Genomic DNA, 22,167 nt, shown 5'->3' with positions numbered 1-22,167 from the left:
ACTTTTTTAGGATATTTATGACTTTAAGTTATTTATGTTATGGGATATTTTTTATTTATTTATGGGATATTATTTATGTTATGGGATATTTTTAGCATTTTATTTATGGATATTTATGACTAAGTTATTTATATTATGGGATATTTTTAACATATTTATTTATTGGACACTTTAACATATTATTTATGTTATGGATTATTTTAACATATTATATATTTGTGGGATATTTTAACATATTTATTAATGGGATATTTATGACTTTAGGTTATTTATGTTATGTTTATTTATGGGATATTATTTATGTTATGAGTATATTTACTTTTATGGGATAATTTTAGCAATATTAAGGAGGATAATTTAAAATTATATGTCTTTATTGATTTTTAACTGATGGTTTTTTTATTCACTATTTACATACTTAATAATTTATATGATATTTTTTATTTATTTATGGGATATTATGTTAGGGGATATTTGTAGCATTTTATTTATGGATATTTATTACTAAGTTATTTATATGATGGGATATTTTTAACATTTTATTTATGTTATGGGATATTTTTAACATATTTATTTATTGGACACTTTAACATATTATTTATGTTATGGGTTATTTTTAACATATTATATATTTATGGGATATTTTAACATATTATTTGTTTATGGGATATTTATGACTTTAGGTTATTTATGTTATGTTTATTTATGGGATATTGTTTATGTTATGAGTTATTTTTAACATACTATATATTATGGGATAAGTGAGCAAAACCCAAGGGAGGGCAGGTGAAAATTAAAATGTGCTATGTCTTCTATTGCATTTTTGGAGGCTGTGGTTTCTTATATTCACCTTATTTACAATCAATAAATTAAAGATTAAATTTATGTGTGAAATCACTCTTTACAAAAAGAGGAAAATACACAAATCCTGTGATTTTCAACACTGCTGTTGCTTTGGGCCAGGCCCCTCATGGTGCCACAGGAATTTCCAGCCACAGCCATGGCTCTCTACAGTTGTTTGGTTTTTGTTTTAAATCCCTAAAATCCAATGAAATCACAAAGGCAAAATGCAAATTTCAGCTTTCTTTTCTCAAACGTGTCTCCCTGCACCAGACCTGCATTAAAAGCCACTGCAGCAGCTACAGGATTTAGCAGAGCTCGGGAAAATGAAATGGCAAAATAAATGGGAAATTAAATAGTGGAGTGAAAGTCTGAAAAACCTGAGCTGAAAAACTTGAGTGTGAAAAACTTCAGCAGAGCTGGAATTCATCTTGCCCAATTTGGGAGCATCCTTCTCCTACAGGAGGAATTGCCATTTTGCAATTCTGGTTTGCATTTTGGGCTGTCCTTGGTTTGTGTCTCGGTCAGGGATTGGAGTCAGCACCATTTGTTGGCTTTTCCAGCAGATGATGATGATGATGATGATGATGATGATGATGAATTTTTGTCTTCTTTTAGGAGGGAATTCCTCCCTGTGAGGGTGGGGAAGCTGCCCCATCCCTGGGAGTGCCCACAGCCTGCTCTGATCACTCCTTTAATCCTTGCCCAGTCTGATTCCCATTTCCAAGATGATTCCAAGCAGGAATATATTTGCAGGATATATTTGCAGGAATATATTTGCGGGAATATATTTGCGGGATATATTTGCGGAATATATTTGCGGGATATATTTGGAGGATATATTTGCGGGATATATTTGCAGGAATATATTTGCGGAATCTATTTGCGGAATATATTTGCAGGAATATATTTGCAGGATATATTTGCAGGGATATATTTGCGGGATATATTTGCGGGATATATTTGCGGGATATATTTGCAGGATCTATTTGCAGGAATATATTTGCAGGAACATATTTGCAGGAACATATTTGCAGGAACATATTTGCGGGATATATTTGCGGGATATATTTGCAGGAATATATTTGCGGGATATATTTGCGGGATATATTTGCGGGATATATTTGCAGGAATATATTTGCGGGATATATTTGCGGGATATATTTGCGGGATATATTTGCGGGATATATTTGCGGGATATATTTGCAGGAATATATTTGCAGGAATATATTTGCGGGATATATTTGCAGGGATATATTTGCAGGGATATATTTGCGGGATATATTTGCGGGATATATTTGCGGGATATATTTGCGGGATATATTTGCGGGATATATTTGCGGGATATATTTGCAGGAATATATTTGCAGGAATATATTTGCGGGATATATTTGCGGAATATATTTGCAGGAATATATTTGCGGGATGTATTTGCAGGATATATTTGCGGGATATATTTGCAGGAACATATTTGCAGGATACATTTGCAGGATACATTTGCAGGATATATTTGCAGGGATATATTTGCAGGAATATATTTGCAGGATATATTTGCAGGAATATATTTGCGGGAATATATTTGCGGGATATATTTGCGGAATATATTTGCGGGATATATTTGCAGGAACATATTTGCGGGATATATTTGCGGGATATATTTGCAGGAATATATTTGCGGGATATATTTGCGGGATATATTTGCGGGATATATTTGCAGGAATATATTTGCGGGATATATTTGCGGAATATATTTGCAGGAATATATTTGCAGGATATATTTACAGGATATATTTGCGGGAATATATTTGCGGGAATATATTTGCGGGAATATATTTGCAGGATATATTTGCAGGAATATATTTGCAGGATATATTTGCGGGATACATTTGCAGGAATATATTTGCAGGATATATTTGCAGGGATATATTTGCAGGGATATATTTGCAGGAATATATTTGCGGGATATATTTGCAGGGATATATTTGCAGGGATATATTTGCGGGATATATTTACGGGATATATTTGCGGGAATATATTTACGGGATATATTTGCAGGAATATATTTGCAGGAATATATTTGCAGGAATATATTTGCGGGATATATTTGCAGGGTATATTTGCGGGATATATTTGCGGGATATATTTGCAGGATATATTTGGAGGATATATTTGCGGGATATATTTGCGGGATATATTTGCGGGATATATTTGCAGGAATATATTTGCGGGAATATATTTGCGGGAATATATTTGCAGGATATATTTGCAGGGATATATTTACAGGATATATTTGCGGGATCTATTTGCAGGAATATATTTGCAGGGATATATTTGCGGGATATATTTGCGGGATATATTTGCGGGATATATTTACGGGATATATTTGCAGGGATATATTTGCGGGATATATTTGCGGGATATTTTTGCGGGATATATTTGCGGGATATATTTGCGGAATATATTTGCAGGAATATATTTGCAGGAATATATTTGCGGGATATATTTGCGGGATATATTTGCGGGATATATTTGCGGGATATATTTGCAGGAATATATTTGCGGGATATATTTGCGGGATATATTTGCGGGATATATTTGCAGGATATATTTGCAGGAATATATTTGCAGGAACATATTTGCAGGATATGTTTGCAGGAATATTTGCAGGAATATATTTGCGGGATATATTTGCGGGATATATTTGCAGGAATATATTTGCAGGATATATTTGCGGGATATATTTGCGGAACATATTTGCAGGAATATATTTGCAGGATATATTTGCGGGATATATTTGCAGGAACATATTTGCAGGATACATTTGCAGGATATATTTGCAGGATATATTTGCAGGAGTGGAGGAATCCCCGAGCCCTTTGAGCAGGGCAGGAGCAGTCAGTTCCAGGTCAGAGCTTTGGATGTGCCAGCAGCAATCCCGCCCTCCTGCGCTGGGAATTCTGTGCCCAGGTGTTTGCTCTCCAGCCCCAGGCCATGCAATGGAAGCACAGAACATTCCAGGCGATCCCCTCCTGGCAGGAATGTTCTGGAAGCACTCCCAGGTCACAAGCACGGCCCAAAGGCTCTTACCCTTATCCAGGGCAGCAATTTGGGCTCTGGCCCTCCCTGCTGCTCCTGATCCAGCTCAGCCCGGGGACCCGGGCAGGGAATTACTGCAACAAAAGGGGGTGTGTTCCTCAAAAGTGGCTGGAAAAAGGGATTAAAGGATTTCCTGCTCTGCACTGCATCTACACTGAGCCTGCAACACAGCTGGGCCAAGCGAAATGCAAAACGGCATTAAAATGATATAAAAAACTACCTATATAGCTAAAAATTAATTTTACAAAACAAATTATATGTATTAATTGATATGCATATTAATTTATATATGCATAAATTCTTTGTAAGAAATTATATATATAATTATATATATTATAGATTTATACATATAAAACAATATAATGTATAATATATAATATATCATATATAATGTATAATATATAATATATAATATATAATATATAATATATTATGATATACGATATATGATATATATTATATATATGATATATATGATATATATGATATATTATATATATGATATATGATACATTATATATTATATATTACATATTATATATTATAAATAATATTATTATATATTTATATTGTATCTAAATATATAATAATAATATATTATTTAATATGTTATTATATGCCTATATAATAAAATTATATATATTATGTAATAAATTCAGTAAAAAAATGAAAATTTCAGTTCTATGTAATGTAATAAATACATATAAATAGTAGGTATATAAACTATAATATATATATATAATATATATATAATTATATATAATATATATATAAACTATAAATTGTATTTATAAATTGTATGCATCTTAATTTTATATGTGTATAAATTATATGTAATGAATTATATGTAATAAATTCAGTAAAAACTGAAATGATAAATTTTATTGAATATAATAATAATTGCATATAATAAATATGTAATTAATAGTACGTAAATACTAATAAATAATAAATAGTACGTAAATGATAAATTATATCTATATATTATATATATAAACTATAAATTATATTTCTAAGTTGATATGCATATCAATTTTATATGTGTATAAATTCTTTGTAAGAAATTATATGTAATAAATTCAGTAAAACTGAAATTATAAATTATTTGTAATATATGTAATAAATTATATGTAATATAATAATGCAGATAAATAGTATATGTGTTCTAATAAATTATAAAATAAGTTAATAAATCAATAATAATTTTAAAATTTATTATTAATAACAAATTAACTAATTTATGTGATATAAATTAATACATATAAATTCTATACAATACATACAAACAAAATAAATACAAATTATATGTTTAAAATACCTATGATTTGTGCTGGAAACCAATAAATAAATAAATAAGAAATACTAAAGAATAGTAAGAATACTTAAAGAATTCTAAGAAATACTGAAAATAAAGAAGCTCCTTTGTGCAGCTTTGGGTAGAAAATTCTTTGCCAATGATATTCCTAATTTAAATCAAGAGGTAAAAGTGAAATAGTGGAAGAGTGGGGGAGGTTTTTTTATCTCAAATAATTTGTGATGTTTTGGTCCACATAGAAAGAATAAAATAGAAAGAATAGAAATAGAATAAATGTGATGTTTTGGTCCACATAGAAAGAATGAAATAAATCCTGTCAGCTGCAGTGGGAAGGTGCCCTCCAAGAACATGTAAAAATGGAATAAAATTGAATTTCCATTCCCAGTGTAACTTCCAATTCCTATAAAAATGTTGAAGAATTTTGGGTTTATTTGGAGCCTGGTTTGAGTTTCATCTACTCCATTATGAAAAAACTGATTTTTCTGTATTTACAAAATACAGAAAATTTTAAAAATCATTTCCACAGCAGCCAGCAGGGAAATGTCAATGATTCACCAAGACAAAATGGGAATTTCTCTGCAATCTGAGTCAATGTTTAACTCGTTTTTAACTGCCCCATTTGAATAACTCAGGGAAGGCTCCACTTTCACTGCTCCCATTCTGCTGTTTGGCTCTGGTCTCTGACAGCTCCACTTCTGAATATTTGCAATATTCTTACATGTGCTCAAATGTGGAGAGAAATGAAGCAAAAAGGGAAAATCCACTTTTGTCCTTGTGCCTCCACCAGCAGTGCCAGGCTGGGGAAGCTGTTTCTGGGAGAAAATCGGTATTTTTAGGAAAGAATTAAAACTTTCAGTGCTGAGACAGTGCTGCCACTGAGAGCAGCTGAACAGAGTCCCTTGAGCTGAGTTTTGATCAGGAAATAATCAGATTGCAAATGGAAATGCACACAGGGCCTCAGCACAGGGGGACATTGGATCATCTCAGCAAGGAGATTTTTATTTAAAGAATGCCCTTTCCAAAGTTCCCCTGATGTTTTTAATAATTTGATTTTTAGTACAGATATATTTTCCAAGTAATTGGTCAAATCTCTTTCCAGAACATCACTCCCCACACTCTGATATTTTATATTTGTGGATACCAGGAGTTCTCTAGACTGGTTTGTTATTCCTCTGCAGAAAACATCAATATGTGGTGGTGTTTGTGGATCTCAGGATGAGGGAAGAGATGAGAGTCTTGACTCCATGTTTCAGAAGGCTGATTTATTATTTTATGATATATATTATATTGAAAGAAAATGATATATTATAACTATACTAAAATAATAGAAGAAAGGATTTCATCAGAAGGCTTGAAGGGAATAGAAAAGAATGATAGTAAAATCTTGTGACTGACCAGAGAATCTGAGCCAGCTGACTGCGATTGGCCATTAATTAAAAACATCCACATGAGGCCAATCACAGACCCACCTGCTGCATTCCACAGCAGCAGATAATCAATGTTTACTTTTCATTTCTGAGGCCTCTCAGCTTCTCAGGAGAAAAGATCCTGGCAAAACGATTTTTCATAAAATATGTCTGTGACAATCAATCAAACCTCAGAAAAATTGAATATATTTTGGCAGAGTGAGAATGCCCTGGCAGAGCTGCGGGATGATCCCCTCATCCCAAAATGGGGACATTTGGAAGAACCCTTCCAGCTCACCCAGTCCCACCTCTGAGCCAGGTCCCACAGGCAGAGGGACACCCCAGGGAGGCTCCTGAGCAAGGCTGGGGCTCTCCCACAGGGTTTGGGGGCTGAAGTGCAATTTCAGACAAGTGAAATTCTGCAGGAGCCGAGGGGGCTGAAGTGGAATTTCAACCCAGCAGGGCCTGAGGGCACCAAGCAGAACTTGCACCCTTGGCCTGCTCTGTGCTGCCCACATAAAGAGCAGTTGTGCAAAGCCAGAATTGAGGAGCAGAGGCCCCAGGGGTGGAATTTGGCACTGGCTGATCTGTCAGGAGACTCTGCTGGTTCCAGGCAGCCCCAAATCCAGGCTGAGTCCTGGGCCTGGATCAGCAGAGGGCTCCCTGCTTAGTGAGGGGCTTACGCTGCACGTGACCCTAAGCCTGTGCTTAAAGCACAGCACATGGTGTGGGCTTTACTGCAGGGAGGAAGTAAAAATAGGAATAGGGCCAGGAGGCTTTGAAGACCTTGACTTTCCTTCAATTCTTTTTTTTTGGCTAAAACCAACCTCCAAACCACAGAGATGGGCCCTGGGGATTGAGCAGGGGCCTGAGGCCTGAACAGTCCTGGGGGAACATAGAGATTATTTAACACTTCCATAGAGATTATTTAACACTTCCAGGCAAAGGATGACTCCAGGAAATGTTTTCCCAAAAGGGTTGTGGTTCCCTGATCCCTGGCAGTGTCCAGGGCCAGGTTGGACAGGGCCTGGAACGATCTGGAATAGTGGGAGGTGTCCCTGCTATGGCAGGGGTGGCACTGGGTGGGCCTTGAGGCCCTTTCCAACCCAAACCAGTCAGTGGTTCTGACTAAATCATACAAAAATAACTTAAGACGCAACTTTGTATTTCTGATCACTGATTTCTGTCTGTTGGTTTATGTCAATCTGGAAAGAATTACCATCCAGAATTACCAAGTGGGAAGAGCCCTTCAGGATCGCCCAGTGCCACCAGCATCACCCCAATCCCTGTCCCCAAGGCCACATCCAGACTGCTCTGGGACAATTCAGGGACTCCAAACCTCCCTGGGCAGCTCAGCCCAAGGCCTGACCACTTCCAGAAGGAAAAATAGTTTCTAATCTCCAAAATGAGCCTCCCCTTGTGCAATTTATGGCAATTTATTTCCTCTTGGGACAGAGCAGCAGAGCCCAACCCCACCTCACTGCCTCTCCTGTCGGGGAATTGTAGGTCTCATCTGAGCCTCCTTTTCTCCAGGCTGAGCCCCTTCCCAGCTCCCTCAGCCCCTCCTGGAATCACAGAATCACAGAAAGGTTTGGGAGGGACCCTGCAGCCCACCTCGCTCCCACCCCCAGAGAAGCTGCTGCTCATGGAGCCCCCAGCAACAACCCCGGGAGTTATGAGTGGAATTTGTAATGCCAGCTCCTCTAAGCTGCTTTAGGGAACCTGGAATTGCCATGTTCCAGCTGAAACAAAAAACATTCAAAGGGAGCTGGGAGAGGGCAAATACCCACAGGAAAGGAGCCAACTTCCTGCTCAGGCTCAGGACAAACGCTGCTCTGGAGATTTTGTGCAGCCACAGAGCCCAAACCAGCACAGCCAGGCCTGGAGCAGCAGCTCTGGGGCTCTGCTGCTCCTGCTGGGCAGCCCCACAGGGCTCAGGGCTGGGCATCTTTCCTCTGGGATAACGCTCACAGAATCCCCAAATCCCTGAGGCTGGAAAAGTGGCATTCACATTCTCTGGAAAAATCCCTTCACCCAGGATTTTTCTCCTGGGAAGCTGAGAAACCTCAGAGAAAAATGAAAACAATTCTTGTCTCATTTGCTTCTCTTGTGTTGTGCTCATGTGGAATGTGTTTGGAGATTGTTTACCCACCGGTGATTTTTTTATTGGATTCTGCTGTGAGTTGTTTTCACTCATTGGCCAACTGGGGCCAAGCTGTGTCAGGACTCTGCAGAGAGTCACAAGTTTTCATTATTATCTTTTTAGCATTGTGTAAATATCCTTTCTGTATTCTTTAGTATTATAGAATAGAATAGAATAGAATAGAATAGAATAGAATAGAATAGAATAGAATAGAATAGAATAGAATAGAATAGAATAGAATAGAATAGAATGATAGAGTATGTAATTATATTATAATTATATTATGATATATAGTATATAATAATATATATTATAATTATAATATATTTTATATTATTATATTATAAGTTATAGTATTATGTTATAATATATTATATTTATAATTATATTATAATATAATTCTTTAATATAATATAGTATCTTAAAATAATAAATCAGCCTTCTGAGAACATGGAGTCAGATTCATCACTCCTTCCTTCATCTGGGGGAAACCCAAATACAATAGGAATAGGAAAAACAATAGGAAACCCAAACACAAATACAATAGGAAAAGCCCTCCCAGCCCATGGAGTCCCAGCTGTGTCCCATGCCCTCCTTGCCCCCAGCTCAATGTTTTCATAAATGTTTTCATAACTCCTCAATTAAAAAAGCAGAAGTCTCACTTAAAATGCAAATGAAAATATCCAAAGGAATGGTGGAGGGAAGCAACTTACAAAAAAATGTCAGGGTTTTTAAAGATTTAACTTTTTTTAAAGTGGCACCTTGAGGTCCAAGGAGTGGAGCTCAGGAAGGAGAAAAAGAGGGAGTGAGGAGAAGGGAGCAGAACGCCCAGGTGTGGAGCTGGTGGAACAAAAGGGAACAAAACCCCCATTGCCATTGCAGCTGGGCACAGACCCTGCCGGCAGGGATGCAGCTGTTCCCATTCCTGTACTCCCAGCAAAGCTTTTCCTTTCTCACTTTTCAGCCCTTTCTGTGACTCTGCACAAGTTCCAGGATGTGTAAAGTCACTCAAGGGTATCTGAGGGAAATTCTGCACACAGAAATCTTTCGTTTCCCTTACTGAGATCACTGAAATGCTGAGCTCCTGTGGTGAGTCTGCACCAAGAAAGGCCCATAAAGAGCTGCCCCCCTGCATTTGGACACAGCACAACATTTCCTGGCTGTGTACCACACTCACCTCACCCAGTTACACCCTGAGTGAGGAGGAAAAATCGAGATTTTTCAGCACCAGCACCTCCTCAGTGGTGACAATTCCAGTGTTTACACCAAGCACCAGGTGCAGCCCAGACTCCACTGAAAGGACATCCAGGTGTTGTTCAGGGAGCTGAGCTCCTGCTGCACATGGAATTCTCACCCACAGCACTCAAAATTCAGTTGCTGCTTCATAATGCAAGTTCTATTTAAGGCCCAGATTCATCACATCGGAGAAAAGAAGATTTTTTTTGGTAGGAAACCCCCATTGCCATTCCAGCTGGGCACAGACCCTGCAGGGGATGCAGTTGTTCCCATCTCTGTACTCCCAGCAAAGCTTTTCCTTTCCCATTTTCCAGCCCTTTCTGTAACTCTGCTCTGTGCAAAGTCACTCGAGGGTATCTCAGGGAAATTCTGTCTCTGATGGGAATGAAATCATCCTCTGAACGGAGAGAAATGATGTAGAGACCAAGAATGTCACCAAAGTGGATAAATCCCCCTGCTTTTCCTTGGATAAAATCTATCACCTTGTGCTCATGGCCAGCTTTGACTAAAATCCATTTAACCCTGAAACTGAGGGAGATGAGCAAGGCCTTGTGCTCCAGCTGGGCTGTTTGGCCAAGTGTTTATGGTACAGAGAAATCCTCGGGCATCTTTGGAATTCTGAAATCTGCAGCTGTGATTCTGTTGAGTTTTTCCATCCATGAATAATTAGATAGCAATTTCAATTTAGAAATAAGCTCTTAAGTCTTGAATAAATGTTCTGTTGCTTAAAAATCAATGGAGTGAATTTGAGTGAGAGTTCAAGTATATTTAAATGTTAAAAAAAAAAATATTCTGACATTTACCGAAGTTTTCTGATCAATAAAGAGCTTTGGCTACAGAAGGGGGAAAAGCCCTTGAGGAGCAGAGAGCACAAGGTACCAGGGACACTGAATTCCCAAGGAAAGGATATCTGGGTGACCTTGGGGAACATTTGCCTTTGGAACACCTGGAATAAAGGGTATTGTTGCCTAAAGGAAATAAACGCTATTGTTCCATGAGCTAATGGAAATCAGGGAGCACCCAGTGAAAGCCTCCAGGGAATTCTGGGGTTCTGTTCTTCCAGGGGTTCCTCCTGAGGCTGAGATTCTCAGAACATTTAACAGCATCTTAATGTGGGCCTGGCCTGGGGTAACCTTCCCCAGCAGGGGAACTGCCAGGATTATTCCAGCTCTGTTCCTGTGCTCTTTCATTATGCATTTCCCCCCATTTTGGGGTTTATTTTTACATTTCTCTGTATCTCTGTTGTGTTATCAAACCATGGCATGGCCATTTGGGTGCCTGGGGAGACACTGAGCTCCCAGTTGGATTTTTTTCCTTTTCCTGGAGAAACTCATGCCAGCCTCTGACTAAAAACTAATCCAAGCCCAACTACAAAAATCCAGCTCCAGGTGAGGTAAAATACTCAAGCTTTGAAGTACAGAAATAATTAGAAAAGCAGCTGGATTGTTTTCTAGGCATTCTTAAATTATCAATATGAAGCCCATCACAAAAATGCTCCTCCCTTCTCCTTCTGCCTTTATTAATTCACAAATATTTTCAAAGCCCACGTTTAATCCTAATATTTGGGAACCACAGAGTCACAACCAATGCTCTTGTTCTCTAGGCTGCTCTCTCGTTTTGGCTGTTTTCCTCCCATAAAGTGGAAGGCACCACGTTTTAATATTAATTTTAATATTAATATTGTTTTAATTTTAATTTTAACTGTGAATTCTGGCTGGCAGAAGCAGCCTCAGCCAGCTCAGGAGGGACAGGATGGAATGGTTTGTGGAGGAGAAGGTTCCCAAATGCCTTCTGCTTCCCCAGGTTTATTTCCTTAGCTTTATGTTTGTCCCACCCTGCTCCACATTTTAGTCCAGAGGGGTCAGAGAAGAGGGAAGAAATCAGCTCCAGATGCTTCCAACACACCAAAAATCCCCCTTGATAAAGGCTCTGTGGATGGCTGCTCTTCCCATGCCAAATCCCAGGGATTTTGGTGGGATTCCAGGCACAGGATAGAAATATCTAAAGCTCTACTCAATAAAATATCAGAAATCTGTTTTAGTTGTCCCCTCCTTTTTTTTTTTCTTCCCCTATTTCCCTGTAACCCAAATCTTCCCTTCAAACGGACACGAACTGGGCAATTCCAAGGGTTCTGACTGTGAATTCAGCCTTGCCAAAATTCGGGACAATCCTCTAAATGTCGCCCATAATTCGTGTTAGAAAATGGAAAATCCCAGCATTGCATTGGAAATGACATTTCCCAGGTTCTTCCCTCCCAGCCCCTATGATGAGAGCCCCTCTCCCTGCACTTTGGAGATCTGCAAACCCGCGGGGATCTCCTCACGCCAGCGATTCCTGAAGGAATGAGGAGGCAGAGACGCGTTTATATCGGGCATTAATGACCAAATCACCTTAGCCAGGCTGGCCCCGCGCCTGCCACGCTCAAATTCCTCCCCACAGGACCCTTTGGAACACCTGGGATAATGGGAATTGTTACCTAAAGGAAATAAATGCTATTGTTCCATGGTTAATGGAAATCAGGGAGCACCCGGTGAAAGCCTCCAGGGAATCCTGGTGGTTTGTTCTTCCAGAGGGTTCTTCCTGAGGCTGGTGCTTCTCAGAACATTATCAGGAAGGGGAGATTCCCTGCGGAGATTCCCCGGCAGCCCCTCAGCCTTACCTTGACGAAGAGGGAGATGTCGTGGTCCTGCTCCTCCTCCTCCTCCTCCTCCTCCGGGGCGCCCGGCGAGCCCGTGCCGTCCTCCCGGAGCTGCTCCCGCTCCCGCTCCCCGTTCAGGCTCCGATCCCAGCCGCTCTCGGGGCCCGGGGCTCCGCTCCCCGCCGGGGCTGGCGGTGCCCGCTCCGCCTCCGCCTCGGCCTCGGCACCGGGGCCGCCCGGGGCCCGGGGACAGCCGGGCAGGGCCCCGCGGCTCTGGGGAGCGTCCGCGCTGCCCTCCGCGGGGACCGTCCCTGCTGGGACAGCATCCGCGGGGATCACATCATCTGGGACAGCATCCTTAGGGACTGTCACATCACCCGGGACAGCATCCGCGGGGATCACATCAGCTGGGACAGCATCTTCGGGGACTGTCACATCATCTGGGACAGCATCCGCGGGGACCGTCCCTGCTGGGACAGCATCCGCGGGGACCGTCCCTGCTGGGACAGCATCCTTGGGGACTGTCACATCACCAGGGACAGCATTTTCGGGGACTGTCACATCAGCTGGGACAGCATCCTCGGGGACTGTCACATCACCTGGGACAGCATCTTCGGGGACTGTCACATCATCTGGGACAGCATCCGCGGGGACCGTCCCTGCTGGGACAGCATCCTTGGGGACTGTCACATCAGCTGGGACAGCATCTTCGGGGACTGTCACATCACCTGGGACCGTGTCCTCAGGGACTGTCACATCACCCAAGACAGCATCCTTGGGGACTGTCACATCATCCGGCACAGCATCCTCAGTGACTGTCACATCATCTGGGGCTGTCTCCTGCACCTCATCCTTGGGAATTGTCACATCAACCGGAGCTGCCTCCTGCTCTTCATCCTTGGGGACCGTCCCTGCTGGAGCTGTGTCCTGCACCGCATCCTTGGGAATTGTCCCCAGCACCTCCTCCGTGACTGTCCCAGAAACCGGGACTGCCTCCTGCACCGCATCCTCGGGGACTGTCACATCACCCGGGGCTGCCTCCTGCACCTCATCCTTGGGGATTGTCCCCAACGCCTCCTGGGTGACTGTCCCTGCCGGGGCTTCTTCCTGCCCCTCATCCTTAGGCACTGTCCCTGCTGGAGCTCTCTCCTGCACCGCATCCTCGGGGACTGTCCCTGCCTGGGCTGCCTCCTGCGCCTCACCCTTGGGGACTGTCCCCAGCGGGGCCGCCCCCTCCTCGGGAACTGTCCCTGCCTGAGCTGCTTCCTGCGGCTCATCCTTCGGGACTGTCCCCAACGCCTCTTCGGGGACTGTCCCAGCAGCCGGGGCTGCCTCCTGCACCTCACCCTCAGGGACTGCCACATCAGATGGGGCTGCCTCCTGCACCGCATCCTCGGCGGCTGTCCCCAGCGCCTCCTGGGGGACTGTCCCAGCCGGGGCTGCCTCCTGCACCTCATCCTCGGGAATTGTCACATCAGCCGGGGCTGCCTCCTGCACCTCATCCTCGGGAATTGTCACATCAGCCGGGGCTGCCTCCTGCACCTCATCCTCGGGGACTGTCCCCTCTGGAGCTGTCCCCACGGCCTCCTCGGGCTCTGTCCCCGTCGGGGCTGCCTCTTGCACCGCATCTTCAGGGACTGTCCCCGTCGGGGCCGCCTCCCTCGGAGCTTCCTCGGGATCTGTCCCGGACGGGGCTGTCGCCACAGCGTCCTCGGGCTCTGTCCCCTCTGTGGCCGCCTGTCCCACCGCCTCTCCGGGCTCTGTCCTCGATGGCGCTGTCCCCTCTGCTTCCCCAGGCTCTGTCCCCATCGGGGCTGTCCCCTCTCCTTCCCCAGGCTCTGTCCTCGATGGCGCTGTCCCCTCTGCTTCCCCAGGCTCTGTCCTCGATGGCGCTGTCCCCTCCGCCTCCCCGGGCTCTGTCCCCGCCAGGGCTGTCGCCGCAGCCTCCTCAGGCTCTGCTTCTGCCGGGACAGTCGCGGCCGCCTCCTGGGGCTCTCTCTCCGCCGGGCCTTCCTCCCTCACCGCCTCTCTCACCTGGGGCTCCGTCCCCGCCGGTGCCACCGCCTCTCCCTCAGGCTCCGTCCCCGCCGCTGCTGCTTTCTCGGGCTCCGTCCCCGTCGGAGCAGCCCCTGCGCCCTCGGGCTCCGTCCCTGCCGGGGCCGCGGCTCCGTCCTCGGGCTCTGTCGCTGCCGGGGCCGCCTCTTCCCGCGCCGTCCCCGCCGGGCTCTCAGCCGCGTCCTCGGGCTCCATTCCCTCCGGGGCTGCCCCTTCAGGCTCCGCCGCTGCCCCCGCCTCTCCCTCGGGCTCTGCCCTGCCCGCCTCGGGCCCGTCCGTCACCCCCGGCTCCTCGCCCGGCCGCCCCTCGTGCCCCGCGCTGTCCCCGCTCGCTGTCCCCGCGCTGTCCCCGCTCGCTGTCCCCGGGCTGTCCCCGCTCGCTGTCCCCGCGCTGTTCCCGCTCGCTGTCCCCGGGCTGTGCCCGCTCGCTGTCCCCGCGCTGTTCCCGCTCGCTGTCCCCGGGCTGTCCCCGCTCGCTGTCCCCGGGCTCTCGGGGGAGCCGCTGTCCCCGGGCGCCCCCTCCGCGCTCAGCCGCGGCCGCTCCGCGGGCCCGTCCAGGGGCTCGGCCGCCCCCTCGGGACACAGCCCGGGCCGAGCCCCCTCCCGCGGGACATCGCTGCTCTCCGGGGGCCGCCCCGGGCTCTCCGCCATGCCGGGACCGCCGTGAGCGCGGGACGAGCCGGAGCAGCGGAGCGGCCGCGGAGCAGCGCCGGGCACGGCCGGGGAACGGGGGCGGTGCCTGCGCGGCGGGGCCGGGGCTGCGCTCCTCCCTCCGCCTGCTCCTGCTCCGGGCACTGCCCCTGCACGGGCACAGCTCCTGCCTGGGCACAGCCCCTGCCCCGTCCCGTCCCACCGCTCCGGCACACCCCTCCTGCTGGGCCCAGCCCCATGCCCCACTCGGACACTGCCCCGTGCCCCCACCGCTCCCGCCCCTGCCGGGCACAGCCCCTGCCCGGGCACAGCTCCTGCCCGGACACTGCCCCTGCCTGGCACAGCCCCTGCCCCGTCCCGTCCCACCGCTCCGGGCACAGCCCCTGCCCGGGCACAGCCCCTGCCCCACTTCGGACACTGCCCCGTCCCGTCCCACCGCTCCGGGCACAGCCCTTGCCCAGCCACCCTGTGCAGCGGGACCGCGGCCGCACCGAGCGCTGCCACCCCGGCCCGCCGGCACCGGAGCCTTTGCAGAGCGGCCCAAAATCTCCTCTTTGTGTTTGTGTGTGTTGCCCACACCTGCTCGGGGCTCCCCTCGCACCCCTCGCCCCGTCCGTGCCCGGCTTTGCTGCTCCCAGCCCCCGGCGCTGGCTCACACCTGCGGGCAGGTGCGGCTGGGGCTCTGCCGGCCTCATTTCCCAAAGCAGCTGCAGGAAGGAGCCCTCGGCACACCCACACCGCTGCTGATGCTCTGACCCGGCACAGCCCCCGCGGTCCCGCACGCTTTGGTAAAAACACGGATGAGCCGCTTCGGGCTGCTCCAAAGGCTGTTAAAAAGGGAGATGAGTCCTTATCAGCTCGCGGAAGTTGTAAAAGGGAACATCACAACGCTCTGTGTAAGGAAATAAACACCTGGATTCGATGCTTTTAAGTGATTTTCATTCATGGGCGAGGATCCTCTGCGAGCTTGCATTTAAATGGGGTGAGAAACGGCGTGTCCTGAGCAGAGCCATCAGCTGCTGAGAAAGAAGTCAGAACTTTTCCTTCGGATGAGGAAAATAATCCAGATTTTCGAGGTGCAGACAGAACAGCGGAGGCAGAGTTGGCTGACCGGAGTGACGTATCCTAATTTTAAAAAAACCCGACAGTTAAACAGTTTTATATTTGTATATATACTTTTGTATACATACAAATAGTATATATATAGTGTATATATTTGTATGTACACTTTTTATATTTGAGTATATAACCCCATTATAAAATATAAATATTTTTACATTTAAGAGGGAACAGAGCAGGGATAGAACCCGGGGTTTGGAGTGGGTGTGAAGGGGGGAGACGCAGCCGACAGGAGCGGGGAAATCCTACAGAATAAATCATTGCAGCAGGTCAAACACTCTGCCCCGATAAAACACGGACAGCCAAATCAGTGAACGATCCCGCAGCTCTTGGATGCTCGCCCGGAGGCAGCTGTGCTCAGAAGGAGCATCCCTGCAAGATTTAGGAACAGCGGCTCGTGAGGATTTAGGAGCAGGAACTCAGCACCTGCCAATGAAGGTATTGCAGGAGAGACAATCCTGAGGCAATTATCTCCCCGGTCTCTTACGGGGTTTGATAGCAGTAGAAATCACCAAAAAAAACCATCAAAAATCACCTTGTTCCACCCCTGCCATGGCAAGGGGAAACATCCTGCCACTGTCCCATGTGTCCCAGCCCAGTGTCCAACCTGAACTTGGGCACTGCCAGGGATGCAGGGATGGAATTCCATCCCAGCCCTGCCCACCCTGCCAGGGAACAATTCCTCATTGCCAACATCCCAGTATTGAATATTTTGGGTTCTCACACAGCTTCTTTGGGTCCATCGATATTTTGAGTTCTTACACAGCTCCTCTGAGTGATTGAACATTTTGGGTTCTCACACAGCTCCTTTGAGTGACTGAATATTTTGGGTTCTTACACATCTCCTTTGGGTCCATCAATATTTTGGGTTCTCACACAGCTCCTTTGGGTGATTGAACATTTTGGGTTCTCACACAGCTCCTTTGAGTGATTGAATGTTTCGGGTTCTTGCACAGCTTCTTTGGGCCCATCAATATTTTGGGTTCTTGCACAGTTTCTTTGGGTGATTGAATATTTTAGGTTCTCACACAGCTCCTTTGAGTTTGTCAATATTCTGGGTTCTTGCACATCTCCTTTGGGTCCATCAATATTTTTGGTTCTCACACAGCTCCTTTGGGTGACTGAATATTTTGGGTTTTTACACATCTCCTTTGGGTGATTGAATGTTTTGGGTTTTTACACATCTCCTTTGGGTCCATCAATATTTTGGGTTCTCACACAGCTCCTTTGGGTGACTGAATATTTTGGGTTTTTACACATCTCCTTTGGGTGATTGAACGTTTTGGGTTCTGGCACAGCTCCTTTGAGTTTGTCAATATTTTGGGTTCTTGCACAGCTCCTTTGGGTGATTGAATGTTTTGGGTTTTTGCACATCTCCTTTGGGTCCATCAATATTTTGGGTTCTCACACAGCTCCTTTGAGTTTGTCAATTTTTGGTTTTGCACAGCTCCTTTGGGTAATTGAATGTTTGGGTTCTCACACAGCTCCTCTGGGTGATTGAACGTTTGGGTTCTCACACAGCTCCTTTGGGTTTGTGTCAGGTTTGGCTCAGGTTCCCAGTCTGACCCGGGATTTGTGTCCTGCCGATCCCCAGCAGAGCTGCCTGTGCCCTGCTCCCTGCACAGCTTATCCATTAACACACCATCCTATTTTCCTTTATTTACCCGTTCCCTGCCTTCAGCTCTCACAAGGTGAGGATTTCAAGGCCAACAAAGCCCAAACCCTTTCGGTGATAACCAGACCAAAAACCAACAGAAATCCCTTTCTGTGCTAAGCCGTGCCTGCCGCGAACATCGGCGCGGGGTTTTAGCCTAACAAAAGATTAACTCGTTAAACATTTTCGGGAGCTTTACAAAGACACAGCTGAGGTCTAACAGCCCCCCAGGCAGCCGCTGATTCTCTTGGTAGGACACAAACGTCGGGCGGAGTGTTTGAGGCAATCGCGGCAGGAATCCTTTGTTAGGGATCTCTCGGAGCTCTCCCTCTCTGGATTTTTGTCATTTTGCTGAACTGAGCCTGTGAGGGCACCGGGGCAGGGGGGAAGCAGGGACAGACAGAGCCGGGGACAGGTGAAGAGGTCCCTTGGTCACTTCTGCCTTTCCCGAAGGAGTTTTGGGAATACAGAAATGTTAAACCCAGACCTGTCCCAGCGGCATCCCGGAGCTTTGCATTTCTTGCTCCCCTCACTCATCCCTCAATTACTTAACAATTAATTAATTAATTAATTAATCTCTCGCTCTCCGCGTTCCCCCCTCCCCCGTTCCGCCAAGCTCTTTACACCCCATCTGTTCCTAAAACAGCCCTTGGCTAATAAATGTGATTTTCGGAGCTCGGCTTCGGGGAGGATTAGCGGACACTTCTTTATTAAAGGATGAGTGGAGGCATTAATTAATTAATTAATTAATTGATGCTCACAGATGTCAGGCTTTAGCCACAGCCGAAGATCCCCTCGCAGTCTGGTGGGGACAACTTTTATCCCTGGGGGATTTTAATTACGCTGGACTCGCTCGGATTATTGGAACTCCTTTTCCTTCCCCACTGCAGACCAAAGCTGTAATATTTTTTTACAGCCAGAAATAAGGAAAAAAAAAAACCAAAAAAACACCTCCTTTTGCTTCGGATTTTTTGCACTGGGAATTAGAGGGAAGTCGAGGCTCCAGAAAAAGGAGGGGAATTAAACTGGGTGTCCCCAGCTTGGGATGGAGGGAGGGATTTGTCAGGGTAAACACAGACAGGTACAAACTGCCTGGCTGGAGAACAAGAATTACTTGTGGCATAAAAAATTATCTATATAAGAATATGAATACTGTATTATCAATACTTATATACTAATACCGAATATGAATACATTATGAGATGGAAAAAAATAACCCCAGACCCCTTTATTTGTGTGTAAACCAGCTCTATATCCTATTTAAAATGTTATTTTAACTGTGGGAAAGGCAAAGTTGCAAGTGAAAGAATTCTATACGAGGACTAAAATTCTTTCCTGCTTTCAGAATACATGGATGTTTGTTTTTGTCCCGGGTTCCTCGATTTTCCCGGTGTGAAATTCCGATATCTCGTGGCTGGGAGGGTGTTCAGAGCAAAGGAGGAGGAGGAGGGGGATCCCGGGTGCAGCACAGAAACCCCCCAAAAATCCCCCCAAAAATGAGGCTGAACAAGCAGAGAGAAGGAGGAGCTGCTCCTTCATGCCGAGCCCCACTCTTCCTTCTGGTTTTACTCAATTCCTGAATTCCCGGTCATTCTGGAACACGTTGAAAATCAGCAACAAAGCTCGCAAAGAAACCAAACTCAGTCATTTTCGCTATATGCAAGTACTTTAAACCCGCTCATTGTCCAAAAGAATACGTGATTTTCCTTTTCTTTTGGTTAAGCAGCACTATTATAATGAAAAAACAGAATAACGAAGCCAAGGTAAAAACCAGATATTATATATTGTTTTTTTAGTCTAATTCAATCAAATCGTGGTTTGGGATTAAATTTGGAATTTGAGAAGCAGCAAAGTCCTGGTGACTGCCCTGGAACCTCGCGTTGGCTCCTTTTGGACAACTCCAGGCTTCTGATTCTGCTCGGGAAATCCCTGCCGAGCTCTGAATTCCCTGCTCCCATCGCTTCCAGAGGCTCTTCCTGAATTCCTGGATTTATGAATTCCTGGATTACTGGATTCCTGGATTTCTGAATTCCTGGATTCCTGGATTCCTGGATTTATGAATTCCTGGATTCCTGGATTTATGAATTCCTGGATTTCTGAATTCCTGGATTCCTGGATTTCTGAATTCCTGGATTCCTGAATTCCTGGATTCCTGGATTCCTGAATTCCTGGATTTCTGAATTCCTGAATTCCTGGATTTCTGAATTCCTGGATTCCTGAATTCCTGGATTTCTGAATTCCTGGATTCCTGGATTCCTGAATTCCTGGATTCTGTTATTCTGATATCTGAATTCCTGGGAATCTGATTCCTGGATTCCTGAATTCCTGGATTTCTGAATTCCTCAATTCCTGGATTCCTGAATTCCTGGATTTATGAATTCCTGGATTTCTGAATTCCTGGATTCCTGGATTTCTGAATTTCTCGATTCCTGGATTCCTGAATTCCTGGATTTATGAATTCCTGGATTTCTGGATTCCTGAATTCCTGGATTTCTGAATTCCTGGATTTATGAATTCCTGGATTTATGAATTCCTGAATTCCTGGATTTCTGAATTCCTGAATTCCTGGATTCCTGGATTCCTGGATTTCTGAATTCCTGAATTCCTGGATTTCTGAATTCCTGAATTCCTGGATTCCTGAATTCCTGGATTTATGAATTCCTGGATTTATGAATTCCTGAATTACTGGATTCCTGGATTCCTGAATTCCTGGATTCCTGAATTCCTGGATTCCTGAATTCCTGGATTCCTGAGAATCCCTTCCTGTCGGAATCCTGGATTTCTAATTCTGGATTTATGAATTCCTGGATTCCTCGATTCCTGGATTCCTGAATTCCTGAATTCCTGAATTCCTGGATTCCTGCCTCAGGGAGGGACCCCCAGTTCCAAACCCCTCCTTGCTCGGGGGTCGCTCAGTTGTTTAACTCTGAGAGCCTTTGCCAGGCTCATCGAGGAGCTGGGATTTCATTATTGCCTCCTCTTCATCCTCTTCATCCTCTTCATCCTCTTCCTCCTCCTGCAATTGGGGCGGTGAGTGTGGAAAACGACTCCGACCTCAGCTGGATTTCACCTGCTCCAGGCAAATGAAAACCAGCCCTTAAAATAAATCTGCAAATAAATCTGCAAACAAAACTGCAAATAAATCTGCACACAAATCTGTGCACAAATCTGCAAATAAATCTGCAAGTAAATCTGCAAATAAAACTGCAAATAAATCTGCAAATAAATCTGCAAATAAAACTGCAAATAAAACTGCAAATAAAACTCAAAACTGCAAATAAATCTGCAAACAAATCTGCAAATAAATCTGCAAATAAAACTGCAAATAAAACTGCAAATAAATCTGCAAATAAATCTGCAAACAAAACTGCAATAAATCTGCAAATAAAGCTGCAAACAAAACAGCAAATAAAACTGCAAATAAAACTCAAAACTGCAAATAAATCTGCAAATAAATCTGCAAATAAAACTGCAAATAAATCTGCAAATAAATCTGCAAATAAATCTGCAAACAAAACTGCAAATAAATCTGCAAATAAGCCTGCAAACAAAACTGCAAATAAATCTGCAAATAAATCTGCAAATAAAACTGCAATAAATCTGCAAATAAAACAGCAAACAAAACTGCAAATAAATCTGCAAATAAAACTGCAAATAAATCTGCAAATAAAACTGAAATCTGCAAATAAATTTGCAAATAAATCTGCAAATAAAACTGCAAATAAAACTGCCCCGAGCCCGGTGCCCGGGACACCTTCAGGCTGGGAATGAATTAAATAAACTCGAGTTTTCCGGGCAATAAACGCTGCTTTTCTCACAGTGCTCCGCAAAATTCGTTAGCGAGCCTTAATTAGAGCCATTTTACTGGGAGCCTGGGAATAACTCCAAGCTTTTGGAAGCTGCCAGAGGTTTTGTTCACTTTAAATAAATCCAGATTGTCTTGAACTCTATTATTTTAACTGCTGCTTCATCAAACTTTCATTTTAAATGTTTCCTCGTTTATGGTACCTGTTG

At 44.8% G+C, this 22,167-nt stretch overlaps 1 protein-coding gene across 1 annotated transcript in view; it reads right to left on the bottom strand.

Annotated features, from left to right (window-relative positions):
- CLIC6 (chloride intracellular channel 6) overlaps positions 1-14,484 on the bottom strand; it is a 35,181-nt gene extending 20,697 nt beyond the window's left edge. The window contains exon 1 of the mRNA XM_064704161.1: positions 12,696-14,484. Within this exon, the coding sequence (XP_064560231.1) occupies positions 12,696-14,483 (1,788 nt within the window). The 5' untranslated portion in view covers position 14,484. The remainder of the gene's footprint in view (positions 1-12,695) is intronic.
- Between the last annotated feature and the right edge of the window lie 7,683 nt (positions 14,485-22,167).

The sequence above is a fragment of the Zonotrichia leucophrys genome, chromosome 1 (assembly GCF_028769735.1).
Source record: "Zonotrichia leucophrys gambelii isolate GWCS_2022_RI chromosome 1, RI_Zleu_2.0, whole genome shotgun sequence".
Lineage (NCBI taxonomy): Eukaryota > Metazoa > Chordata > Aves > Passeriformes > Passerellidae > Zonotrichia > Zonotrichia leucophrys.
The sequence above is the reverse complement of the archived record's forward strand: the minus strand, read 5'-3'. Positions and strand labels throughout refer to the sequence as shown.